Raw genomic sequence first — 13,526 nt, 5'->3', positions numbered from 1 at the left:
GCAGTAAATAATTATTAAAAATTAAAATGTGAAAATAATATAGGCTTGGTAATATAGAAAATGCCATAAAATGGAAAGTCTATGAAAAATATTCACATATAAATTTTTTTAGCCTAAAACAATTACTATGAGAATGTTCCACTTTTTTGTCGACAACTTAGAGATATTGAAAATTGAAAAAAAATTATAAAAATTTACAGAATAATTTTAGGGAGCCACTTAGATAAAGATGTCTAAAACGTCTTTTTTTAAAGATATTTTTTAAAAATTAAAATTTAACACATATAATCAATTAAATTGTATTATTTTTATTAAAATTAAACTGGACAAATCAGTTTAGCAAAAAAACTAATAAGTTAAATTTTAAATCGGTATAAATTAATATTTTTTATAAAAAATTACTACAATATTCCTATTATAAAACACAACTAAAATATTCCTATTATATATATATATATATATATATATATATATATATATATTAATTTTGAAAACTTTAAATTCTAACCCTATAATAATAGAGAAGAAAATGGCTAGAATTTAGAAATTTCAAAATTAATATATATAATAAGAGTATTTTAGTCATTTTATATAATAGGGATATTATAGTCATTTTTTATAAAAAATAATATTAATTTAGACAAATTCAAAATTTGATTTACTATTTTTTGATCAAATTAATTTGTCTGACCTAATTTTGACAAAAATAACATAATTTAAATAATTATACGTGTTAAATTTTAATTATTAAAAAATATCTTTAAAAAAAGATGTTTTCTGCATCGGGAGCATCCCTCGTAATTTTAACTTAAAATTAAACAAACTTTATTTAAGGGAGAAGTTGGTTTAGTTTATAAACAAATTTTCCAACTCTGCACTTAAATTATAAGATCAACTTGAATAATTGGGTCAGATATAAGTAATGCATTCACATAGTTTTTTGCATTTTACATGGGAATTTAATTTTAGTGCATTATTACTACTATAAATTGTTTTATAAATTAATTATATTATGATTGTTGAAGGGTTTAGGGCTACCCTCTGTTTGGGCTGATCACGACTGACGAGTCTTGTGTGTGGGTTTTGGCAGCCTTTGCAGAAGTTGCTTCAAACGGCAAATATTATTGTGCACAGAGAAAGCCATTCACTACAAGTTTAGAATATTGTTCAATTAAATTAAATTAATAAAAAGTACTTTCAAGGTGAGGATAGATAAATACAATAGGAATAAACAAATATATTCAAGAGAGGATTAATATTGCTCAATTATCAAGCACACAGACAACAAGAGTAGGAAAACACAACTTGTCAATGCCAACTCCCAGAAAAATTAGTGAGAATGTGAGTGTGAGTGACCGAGTGGTATTTTCAATTACAATAATGTAAAGAAGATAATAATTTAAAATTATTTTATTTAATATTATATATTTATTTTAAAAATAATTCATATAAAATAATAGATTAATTTAGGCTAATTTTTTAATTTCTTGCAAACATCTCTTTCATTTATTAAAGCTTCAAATTTTATAACATTGCACTGTGCCTATAAATACCTTCAACCAAACACACCACAAACACCATTCTCTGCTTTGTCTTCCTCACAACCACAAACAAACAAAAAGCAGCAATGGCTCCTTCTTCTTCTTCTTCAACTCATTACTCACTTCTCATAATAATGCTTGCCACCACCTTCCTCCTGACACCCGCCAACTCCCTCATCCTCACTCTCGTCAACAACTGCAACTACACCGTCTGGCCCGCCATCCAACCTAACTCCGGCCACCCCGTCCTCGCAGCCGGCGGCGGCTTCCCCCTCCACCACTTCACCCACACTTCCATCCCCTTCCCGGACACCCACTGGTCCGGCCGCGTCTGGGCCCGCACCGGCTGCACCTCCTACCCCGGTAACCGCCTAACCTGCGCCACCGGCGACTGCTCCGGCCGCCTCCAGTGCAACGGAGCCGGAGGGTCCGCTCCCGCCACCTTAGCCCAGTTCGAGGTCCACCACGGCGCCGGCGACTACTCGTCGTACGGCGTGAGCGTGGTGGACGGTTTCAACGTCCCTTTCACCATCACGCCTCACGAGGGAAAAGGCGTTTGCCCCGTGGTAGGTTGTCGGAGCGATCTGGTTGCCACGTGTCCCGTGACGTTGCAACACCGTGTGCCTTCTGGTCATGGCCCCGTGGTTGCTTGCAAGAGTGGGTGCGAGGCTTTTCACACGGACGAGTTGTGTTGCCGGAACCATTTCAACAACCCTCAAACTTGCAAGCCTTCGGTGTATTCCACCTTCTTCAAGCACGCGTGCCCTCAGTCTTTTACCTTCGCACACGACACACCTTCTCTCATGCATCAGTGTTCTTCTCCGCGTGAACTCAAGGTCATCTTCTGTCATTAGAATATTCTGTGTTTTTAAGTGTATTTCAGTTTCAAGTTTAGTGCTTTGTTTAGGGTGTGAAGTGTGAACAATGTTGGAGTCAAAAATGTTATGTATGGAGTTTGTGCCTGAGCTTCATGTGATGAACTGATCAAGGGTACAGTGGTTACTATTTCTAGTACTTTCTGTCAAATTTACTGCTTAGAATCGAGTTTCAAACGGACCAATGCTTTTTCATTGTTTGGCTCTTGTATCGAGAATTCGAAATATTTTGAATTTCAAAAAAAAAAAAAGTATAATTATCTGTTAATTTATTGCTAATAATAATTAATTATTATATTTTAAATATACATGTAAAGAGACACATTTAAAAATTATATTTATAAAGATACTTTTATTAAACATAATTATAAAAAAATTATTTTTATTAAATACGTTCACAAAGACATTTTCATTAAACACAGTTATAAATAAGAGTTAATAGAAGTTGGCAGAAATTTTGTTGATAAGTTAGCGGGATTTAAAAATATTATGTTATATCCATGTTTTTTACTGTTTTTTTTTACCCGTAAATAATATTTCAAATTAGTTTTTCTTTATAAGAGAACCTTAAAAAACAAAAATTTTTAATTAAAAATAGAAAATACTACGTGGACACAAAATTGCATTATTAATTGCTGCATGCAGCACTGCTGAGTGCTGAGACTGTCACGTGTTTGCTCATTTGGCTTTCTCCGCTTTTGATGTAAAAATCCAAAGAAAATTATAGTTCTAGTAACTTTTTTGAAAAGGACAAAAGGTTAATTGCTGTTTATTAATACAAGTGGCAAATGGCAATTTTTTTTCCTTATCTTCTTCTAAAGATAAAAAGAAAAGAGAGTTCAAAGTAGTAAAGCCCTAGCAGGATAATGAATGAGACCTACCTCCACCGTTTGATGAAACGATGAAAAGTAATAAGCTATATGGATGAATTCAGTGGTGTTATGTTATCTTCTTTTTGGGGAAATGAAAAGTCACGATAATCTTACACATAATGCAATGTGTCCAATTTATGTGTCTTTTAATACTCGTGTCATGAGTTAGCAAAACTTCCAATTATAATAAGAAAACGCTTTCTTAACAAGATTGAACTGAGTTACAATTTGAAGTGAATTTTTGGCTCTGACTTATCTAAAATTATATTATTATTTAAAAAAATATATTATTAATTATTTTTAAATTAAGATAGTAAAATTTATAAATATAAAAGAGTTGGTTTTAAAAGTTATATTATCAACAGAAAAGAAGTTAAAATTTTTTGACAAATGATTCCACACTTGAGAAGAATCTTTTTAAATGATTGATTTATACTTTAAAAATGCATATCAAATTAAAGATATCAATTCTGAAAATGTGGTTAAATTGATAAATGAGAAATATTTGAAACAATATCGGTGTATACAGAATCAAGATTAGGGATATGAATAAATATATAAGAGCACATGAAAAGTCTTTATACAAAGAAAATGTTTCAAGTAGGTGGAATAAGGGGTGCCAGAAATTCAGATCATTCGAAATAAAGTTGAATTCTCTCACTGTTCAAAGCGAAAAGTGCTTCGATTTGTTCATATTCTTTATTTTGAGCCTTGTCAAGTTGTTTATTGAGTTCTTTTAATTTACCTTTTGTAATGCAAAGTTCTTTGAAGATTGCTTGTTGCTTATATTGAACTGTGGTTAAAGGGATAGCTAAGTCAGCTTTTCTTTTTTGAATTTTAGCCAACTTTTGTTCGATTCGGGTTAATTATGCTTCAAGTTCTTCTTCTTGTTTGTCATAGTAGGCTTGAACATTGAAAGCTTGAGTGATCCTCAAATAATATTTTTCGCATGATGCTTTCATTGGTTAAAGAACCTTATCAATTTCTTCCGATTCACTCTTGAATTTTGCCACTTTTTTCTTGGCCTCTTGCAACTTGTCCAGGACAATGATACAGTCATTGGAAACTCTTATAAACTTTTTTACTATAGCAGAAAATTGGGGAGGAATTTGAAATTCGAGAAAAGAACTCAGAATATTAAAAATGAGAGAATTCAGATTTGATTGATTGGTCCATTCTGAGAGGGCATGTGTTAAAAGCCTCATAAGAGTGGTTAGTTGTTGGAGAGTGTGTCGGGTGAGTTCAGAAGGAAGGCTTGATGTTGAAGGGTCCTCAGGGGTTGAATTCAAAAGAGGCACTTCATCTTCCTAAACGATTTGTGTTAGAACTGCAACAAGTTCAACCAGATTAGCATCAGAAGATTCAGAGGTGATATCAGAAATCTCAGGTGATGGTTCAGGACCATGTGAAGAAGAAAGCTCAATGGTTCTGTCTGGGCTTAAGATTCTTCGAAGAGAGGGGACGTTCCCTGTATCTTGAGTAGGTAATTCGGGGCTCTGTGCAACAGGAGGGTTGTGAAGGGCATCAGTTTGAATTAGAGAAAAAGGATCTTCAATAGGTTGATCTTCTAATGGTAAGGATCGCTCTTGGGTGAAATCGACTAGAACTTATGTTTCAGGTAGGATGATTTGAATGGGTTCAGCAAAGATCACGGTTTAGGCAGAGGAGTGAGACTCTTGTTGTGTTTGTCTTGCTTAATCCCCTTGTGTTTCCGATTCAGGGTTAGATGAAGGAGCAGAAACAGACTGAGTAACTTTTTCGATCTGAAATAAGAAAGAAGTGTTTTATAAGTTATGGTTTTTTTTATGTGAAAATCTTGAAATTAACATAAAATTACCGGGATGGATTTTCTTCGAATGAGATGAGGGAATGCAACTTCTGAATAATTTTCCGAATCAGATTCTTGGGAATGAGCATAGATGTTTGGTTGTACTGGTTGCTCGCTTTCATCAGAGGAACTTTCACTTGATGATTGAATCTGATAATAATAAAAAGTTTAGAGTCGAGGTGCATTCGAATGAATATGATAAAAAAATGTTTAGAAAAGTTTGGTCGAAAATTTACCTTTTTAGAAGTTGTTGTTGGAATCTTTTGAATCTTCTTCTTTGGTTGTTGTTGCTGTGCTGTGACTTCGAGTTTTCTCAACAGTTAGAATGATTCTCAGTGATGGATTTTTTATCTGATCGAAAGTACGATCATACTGAGAATAGTACTTGTTCCACCACTCGGAGAAGGATTTAGTGATAAATGAGCTGCGTTTATAGAGAATATGGGTATAATTGTTTCGGTGCTGTCGGTTAATTACAAGGTAATGATCAATGTCATCTTTTGAAATGAATTCAATATGACATAGGGTGTGGTTATTCCAAGGAACAGGTACTGAAATGGCTTGAGAAAAATCTAGTTGTCTAGCAACGTAGTGAGGAGCATAGAAGGCCACTTTAAATTGTTCTTTCTTATATTGGGGCAATCCTATGGGGATTACTTGAACAACAAGAATATGTGCCCAGGTCGAGTTGATCATTTCATTCTCTCCGTCATCTGAAGGAAAGAGAAGGTGTTCGAACCATGCAGGGCCGCAGTTTCAACGCAGAAAAGGGGTAGAGTTTAAATTATTGCTGATGAAGTTGTTACAAGAAAGAAACAGAGAAAAAACAGTTCAAAAAAGGTCTTCAGCTGTCTTGGCATTTTCAAATTTTGGTTGGAGAGGGGTTAAACGAAATTATTTGATGTGCTGTTTTTCGAAAGTACTGTCTCCATCTTTTTGCATGTACTTCTCAAATACAATATTTAGTCAGAGTTAAAGGAGTCAAAGAGGACCTCCCACACTGGATGAAGAGTTAGTTTGAAGACAGGTGACTAGATGGCCAAGTTCCTCGAACAGGTGTCTTAAGATTAACTTGGCCAAATTCAATTAGTAGCCTTCATGTAACAAAGCCGCTAGAGGAACAATTTTTGCATCTGGACGCTTCTTTAACAAAAAACTATGGCATTTAGCTAGCAGTACAAAAAACTATGGCATTTAACTAGAGGAACAATTTTTGCATCTGGACGCTTCTTTAACAATTCATGGCCCATGTGATGATCGATGAAGTCACTATGAGAGGTTTTCATAGACATTTTGTATATTTGATCTGGTTGTATATTGGAAGGTGCTTCAGGGAGGTTTACTGGAAGGCCAGTGATAGCAGCTACATCGAGTAGTGTAGGCCCTACCATTCCATAAGGAAGGTGGAAGTTATTTGTGGTTTTGTTCCATAAGCATAATACGGCCCCGATCATCCAATTGTGAGTGGTAGGAGAGAAATGAGAAAGAAGAAGGAGATCATAGATACACACATCTTTCTAGACATCTTTCTTTACTGTTTCGAGGCGTTGATGCCAAGTTCGAAAATCCACTCCTCGAGAAGTGATTTTGGGGTTGTTCCTAAAAGATTTGTTGTGGTGAATAAAAGGAGCAATAAGGAGATCCCGTTTGATGAGTAAATCCTTTTCTCTGGCATTAGAAAAGAAGTCGAGCTTTTTATTGGCACATTCTAAGGTTTGAATGAGGCCAATAAAGCAACATGTTTCATCATCAATAGTGAAAGAAATCAGGATCCTTTATCATCCAGTAAAAGTTGTGGGTCTTCAATAATTTCATCATTTGATGGGTTTAAAACTCGTAAAATTGGTGGTACCTGAACCTAAGTTGTAGGACCTTTGCTTTTGTCTTGGACAGTAGGAGTGTTGTGAGATGAAGAAGTAGCCATTTTTGGGTAAAAATCAAGAAGTTGATGATGGTGAAGTATGGATGCAGGTAGGTTGAACGAGAGATTTGGAAGAGAAGAAGAAATTGGAGTTTTAGAGAACAAGGATGGAATGATGGTAAGAAAATTTAATTTTTTAAATAGAGTTGTTTTTAGCATTTTAGAAGAGGAAGTTCAAAATTTGAAAATGAAATAACTTTCTGGAGAAGGTGAAGTGGTGGAGAAAGAAATTGAAGGATTATGAGAATCGTGAAGGACAGATGTAAGTAAATGAAGGGAAAGTAAATTTCATTTATGGATAATTAATGCCTTGAGTTAATTGCATATTTAGGATTAAGTGTTTTTTGTCCTCAAAATGCTATCGAGAATAACACATTAATCCTATAGGGCAATTTGTTAGTCGAAAATGATCAATTTCGAGGAAGAGAGTTATTCGAAGATTAGTAAGTGGGTCCTTTGAAAGAACTTTACATCGAGAAGGTTTTTTGATGGCTGGAAATGATGAGTGAGAGTCCGATAAGTGTGACGGATCGATAAGTTAATTATTGAGGTAGATAAAAGACTCTGAGATTTGAGGATCGATCTTCAAATGTTACATGATTAAACTAAAGAAGCGGGAACGGTTACATATGTTTTCACGCACGTGGAGGTTACACTTTGATTCGATTGACTAGGAGCTGGCTATAAATAGAAGAAGGCTCGAAGATACAGAGGTTGAAACTTCGTTTCAGAAATTACTCACGCATATTCACATCCCAGTGACTTTTTGAGTCTGCTTCGAATCAATTTTCTGTAGGGTTCCTTTCACTTATTTTATTTTTCATTTATATTTTTTGCGAACTTTACTTTTCTTGCAAGTTTATCTTTCAAGCAACATTTACTTTTACTCGTTCAATCTTATGTTTTGAAACGGGTTAAGTACTGAAATCGTTCCTAAGGTTTGGGGTGAAAATCAAAATCGTCCTCGACCTTTTTTTGTTATTAAAATCATCCTCAACGTTACAAAACGTTATAAAATCGTCATTTTCTATTTTTTGACCAAATTACCCTTAACTATTAATAAAAATAATATTAAAAAAAAAAAACCCCACCCCCACCTACACCCACACCCAGATCTCTTCGTCTCTCCCTCCACCCCAAACCCCCTCCCTCACTCCCTCACCCCCTCACCCCAAACCTCCCTCACTCCCTCACTCTCTTCATCAGATCCCACTCCTTCACCCCCTCACCCCCTCACTCTACTGCCGCCGCCCCTGCGTCCAACCCGCGCCGCCGCCACCCTTCGTTCTTCCTATTTTTGTTTTTTCTTTTTTTAATTTTTGGAGAACATATACATGATTGGTGATTATTGAACTTCTGCTTCTTCCTCTGCTTTGCTTGAACTTCTGCTTCTGAAATTGTAACTTGATGATTATTGAACTTTTAGATCTGAAAACTAAAATTGTAGTTGATGATTATTGAATTATTGTTTATTGAAATTGATGTGATTATTGAAATTGTTATGCTTCTTCTGCTTCTGATTTGCTGTTAATTTGTTTTGTGGGGTGATTGGGTGGATAGGGTGATAGGTGAGGGATGAGGGATGAGGGATGAGGGGTGAGGGTTGAGGGGTGTGGGGTGAGGGAGTGGGCTGAGGGAGGGGGGAGGGCGGAGGGGGGAGGGTCGAGGGGTGGGAGGGGAGGGGGGTTTGTTTTGATTTTTTAATATTATTTTTAATTATTTTTATTAATAATGAAGGGTAATATGGTAAAAAAATAATATTGAAATGAAAAATGACGATTTTATAACGTTTTGTAACGTTGAGGATGATTTTAATAACAAAAAAAGGTTGGGGACGATTTTGATTTTCACCCCCAACCTTAGGGACGATTTCAATACTTAACCCTTTTGAAACCTTTATTTTCTATTTCAAAAGTCCTTCTATTCGATCGGAGGCATTTTATTGTCTCTCTTTAAATTCAATGCAATCTATTTTAATTTCAGTCAATTTATTTTCAAAGTCTTTATTTATGTCTTCAAATTTTCTCGAATCTTTTCTAATTAAAGGAATTTTAATGCACTTTTAGAAAACTGGTACTAGCAAAAAGGAGTAGATTTCACTCCCAAATTATTAAATATCAAATCACCATCAATTTGCTAAAAATCGATAAAATAAAGTGTTAATATATTTTAAAAATATTTAATAATAAAAAAATATTAGTTAAAAACTGCGAAAGTTACTATTTTTTATTTTATTTATGAAAGCTTATCTATGAATCATAACTAAAAATAAAAATATAAATAAAAAGGATCCTATGTATCACAATCATAGCTTCGAAAATAAAAAGAAATATACAAATGATATAGGTTCGTGAAGATATTATTGATTGCAAGGATCCACTTGATATAGTCTAAAAATCAAACACTATTTCCGATAACTATGATATGGCCGATTTTAAACCAATATTTTTAATTTTTAACCTTATTTTTTAAAATTTTATTTAAACATATATCTAATTGAATAATTATAAAAATTCTTCTAATTTAATTATATCAAATCCAAGTTCGAGATGAGCTAATGCCTAATAGAGATACTAAAATTTTTCAACGAATAATTTTTTTTCTTTTATGGGAACTAACCAGAATCTTAGAAACAAAAAGAGAAAAATAGCGGCCCGCTGGCATAGGAAGAGAAAGGGCCCTGAAACTGAAAAAAACAGTAATTATTTGAACCGTAAAACCCGAAAATCCGAACCCAAAATATCTTATCATATCGTTTTTGAGAAGAAAAGAAAGATATAAACTCAAAATAACAAGAACTCGCGTATTTTCTCTTCTAAATCCCACTTGTTCGCTCTCCTTATAAATATTCGTAAAGTGTCGGCTTTTCAAGTTCTCTGTTTTGTTTCGCAATCTCTCTCTCACTCCTTTCTTTGGCACCCTTCTCTCTCTCTCTCTAATCGTTTCTTTTGATGGCGTCTCAGGCTAGCCTTCTCCTTCAAAAACAGCTCAAAGGTTCAGAACCCTATCCACCCTTTTCTACAATCTTCGATTGTTTTGTGTGTATATATATAATTTTTAATTGATGCCGCGGTGGCTTTGTTATTGCGTGGTTTTTCCGCTATGTCTTGATTTGTTGTTCCTTTTGGTTGCAGATCTTTGCAAGAACCCTGTTGATGGGTTCTCCGCAGGTTTGGTCGATGAAAGCAACATCTTTGAATGGAGTGTAACCGTAATTGGACCTCCCGATACTCTCTAGTGAGCTCCTTTTAATCAAATTTAATGTTTTTATTTTGTTGTATGATTGTTGTAATCGATAATTGGATGCCCTGCTACTTTTGAAATATTTGTGATTTTCGATTGTAAGTTTGGGTTTTTTATTTTGGTTCTTGATGATTGGATTGCGAACTGTGTGTTTTCATGAGGGGTTTAGTCAAGGGCAGGGGTTTTTCCTTTTTTTTTTCTTTTGTTAAAGATCATGTATTCAATTTGATTGTTTTGGATTCTTCATTCATTCTTCTGGTTGATAAAGGTGTTTTATTTAACGAGCTTGTGTTTTGCCTGCCCTAGTTCTTAGACCCTTCCTTCATGATTGGGTTGTTTGATAGCACAACATTGTGCTTATCTTCATACCTCTCTTTTATTATTGGAATGATTGAAGATGCCCTTGATTGAAACCAATCTACTTTCCTTTCATTGCATGATTTGATTATTATTTGTTTTCTTTCTTTATTAGCATTGGGATTTTACTGACACTGCTGCTGTTTTGCATTGTTTGATAGTGAGGGGGGATTTTTCAATGCCATCATGAGCTTTCCATCCAATTACCCAAACAGCCCACCAACAGTGAAATTCACTTCCGAGATATGGCACCCCAATGGTTAGTTTTACTTGTGGTATCGTTTTGATTTGAACTACATGAGACTGAAGTTTGCTGTATAATTTGCAGTATATCCTGATGGTCGAGTTTGCATATCAATTCTTCACCCTCCCGGTGACGATCCAAATGGTTATGAGCTTGCAAGTGAGCGCTGGAATCCTGTTCATACGGTATGTGAGAATATAAACACCTCTTAGCTTAGTTGTTTTAATTTGCTTTGGCAAGAGTGGAGGATGTTCATTTTGAATTAATGGGAGTTCGAGCTTTCGTCATTAAAATTACAGCTTGGCTTTGATATGACCAATTAAATATCGTTTTAGATTTTTCTGGTTAAAACTTTAGTATCTCTCTTTCAAAAAAAAAAAAAAAAACTTGGTATCTCCCAACTCCTGCTTTTTCTTTTATCATATGAAGCAGTTGTCTTACTCATTTTTCTTCTTGTGGTTTGGCCCTATGCATGATATGCATACTATAAAGGGGTTTTGAATATCAATATTCTCGTGTAATATCTGCGTTTCATTTAAAGTTGGTTTAATAAGTTGTGGTAGTATGGAGATCTTTGCCGTTGTATCTTTCCTTCTCTTGTCCCTTTCCTTCTCTTGTCCCCGCTTCTCTTGTTACCCCCTTAAAAGAATAGGTAGATAATGTTCATATCTTACATTTCTTATCAAGAAAAGTGGAGCCTGAGATTGAAAATACAACAAGCATTGTAAAGCTCAATTTTTCCACAATGAGTAAACCTCATATAACACTATAACAGCTATAATATTGAAACCCAGCATTGTTTAACTTCAATAGCACTACACCACCACCTTGTGTTCTCCTAAAGAAGCTAATCTTATGCTGTGGTATTTTAGTTAGATTTACCTGTTTTTCTTCTCTATATTATATGTCATGTTGTGGATGTTTTGTTTGTTTGAATTTGCATTATCACCATTGCATTTGGGCTGATCAACTAGTAATGGAAAGATGGAGTTATTGATACTCTACACTGCTAAACAATAAGGGATATTGTCAAATTACTAGATTACAAATCCAGACTTTTCATGTTTTACAAGTGTAGTTAGTTTTTCAATGTGGGTAGATTGAAATGCAAGTTAGTAGTTCGATTTTGAGTTTGTGATGGATTTTAGAGCTTTAAAGTGAAAACATAGGTTGGTTTGCAATTCATAACTTTGATGGACTTCCTTGGAATTGTTATGCCACATCTTGTCTACAATCAATGATTTTATGTATTTGTGAAACTATCTGAAATCCCCACTTAAGAATAATTTTTTTTTTTTTTGTTATTTTGCAGGTAGAGAGTATAGTGCTGAGTATTATATCAATGCTTTCGAGCCCCAATGATGAATCTCCAGCAAACGTCGAAGCTGCCGTAAGTTTGACCGCTGTTGTTTTACCTTTTGCAGTGTTTTACTAATACCTTCTCCCTTCTCTCATTAGAGTTTTGTTTAATAAATATTGGATTGCCTTTGTAGTCTATTTTCTATGTTATAGAATGCAAGTCTTATGTTATTAGATGGTTTGGATCCTCTCCATATATGATCTGTTTGTTTTAGTAGTTATTTTCTCCTATTTAACAGTAGTGTTAGATTCTGCTGTATTGGATTTGCATCATGCAAAGGTTGTGTATGGCTACTAATTGAAGTGAAAGAGAAAGGGGGGGGGGGGTATTGAAAAAGAATGGTGGTTTGGCAGGTATTGGTGATTCCAACAAGCTACTAAACGGGCATAAAAATGAGGAAAATCAAGCATTTTAATGTTTTAACTACGAAGCATAAGAGTGACAAAATTGAGATTGTTACTTTATTGTATGGTTTAACATCCAATTCTGTAATTTTTCCAATCATGCATTCTTATATTGTCTTTATTAATGTTGGTTGGCCTCTTGTGCTGGTCATCCTTGATAATCTGAATGCCCTTTTTAGTCTGTTTTAAGTCATGTGATCTAATATTTTGCAGAAGGAATGGAGAGAGAGGAGAGATGATTTCAAGAAGAAGGTTAGTCGATGCGTAAGGAAGTCACAAGAAATGTTGTGATTGGTGGTGGCCTAAACCATGCCTCTTGCCTGCTTTTGTGAACCATGAAGGACATATAACTTAAAATGTGTAATGAATTGGCTTGGAAGTTATCAACATCCTTGTTTCTTCAGCTCCATGTCGTTCTTCACTACATGGCCCTTTGTTAGTCCTGACTTGGAAAACAAACTGTATTCTAAGTGTCTTGGCCGGTGTTTTGACTAGTTGATTGAAATTATACTTTGTTCAAGTCATAACCTTTTTATTTTTTGGATTAAAATTGGAGTTTAGGTGCCAAGTTTGGTCGTATACTCTTTTGAATATTACTATTATGATTGCGATTTCCAAGAGGTTGAGTTTTGCATTGGTTAAGAACATGGTCAATATGTGGTGCTGGCAATATTGAGTATTGAGAATCAGTTCTATTATCATTTGAAAAATTTTAAATGTGTAAATTTTTAACATATACAATTTTGGGTTAGCATACTGAATTCTCTGCACCAAAATTAAAACTGCAAAATAAGTGGCTTTATCTTTACTGATTTGATGCCATTTTATTTTTCATGTTAAGGTTGTCTCTCTATATATTAAACACATTGTCAGGTAGCAAA

General features: G+C 34.4%; 2 protein-coding genes across 2 annotated transcripts; both read left to right on the top strand.

Moving 5' to 3' along the window:
• The first annotated feature begins 1,627 nt into the window (after positions 1–1,627).
• Positions 1,628–2,552, top strand: LOC112736622 (osmotin-like protein). Its single transcript, XM_025786154.3, has one exon. It carries the CDS (start codon positions 1,628–1,630, stop codon positions 2,393–2,395), a length of 768 nt encoding a protein of 255 aa, XP_025641939.1. The 3' UTR covers positions 2,396–2,552.
• Positions 2,553–9,677: 7,125 nt separating this feature from the next.
• Positions 9,678–13,263, top strand: LOC112736620 (ubiquitin-conjugating enzyme E2 7). The gene is made up of 6 exons (XM_025786152.2): positions 9,678–10,031; positions 10,172–10,274; positions 10,799–10,896; positions 10,966–11,066; positions 12,194–12,271; positions 12,859–13,263. Exons 1-6 carry the CDS (start codon positions 9,989–9,991, stop codon positions 12,934–12,936), a joined length of 501 nt encoding a protein of 166 aa, XP_025641937.1. The 5' UTR covers positions 9,678–9,988; the 3' UTR covers positions 12,937–13,263.
• Positions 13,264–13,526: the final 263 nt, after the last annotated feature.

This window comes from Arachis hypogaea, chromosome 13, assembly GCF_003086295.3.
Source record: "Arachis hypogaea cultivar Tifrunner chromosome 13, arahy.Tifrunner.gnm2.J5K5, whole genome shotgun sequence".
NCBI classification, from domain to species: domain Eukaryota; kingdom Viridiplantae; phylum Streptophyta; class Magnoliopsida; order Fabales; family Fabaceae; genus Arachis; species Arachis hypogaea.
This window is presented reverse-complemented; position numbering and strand designations above follow the sequence as displayed.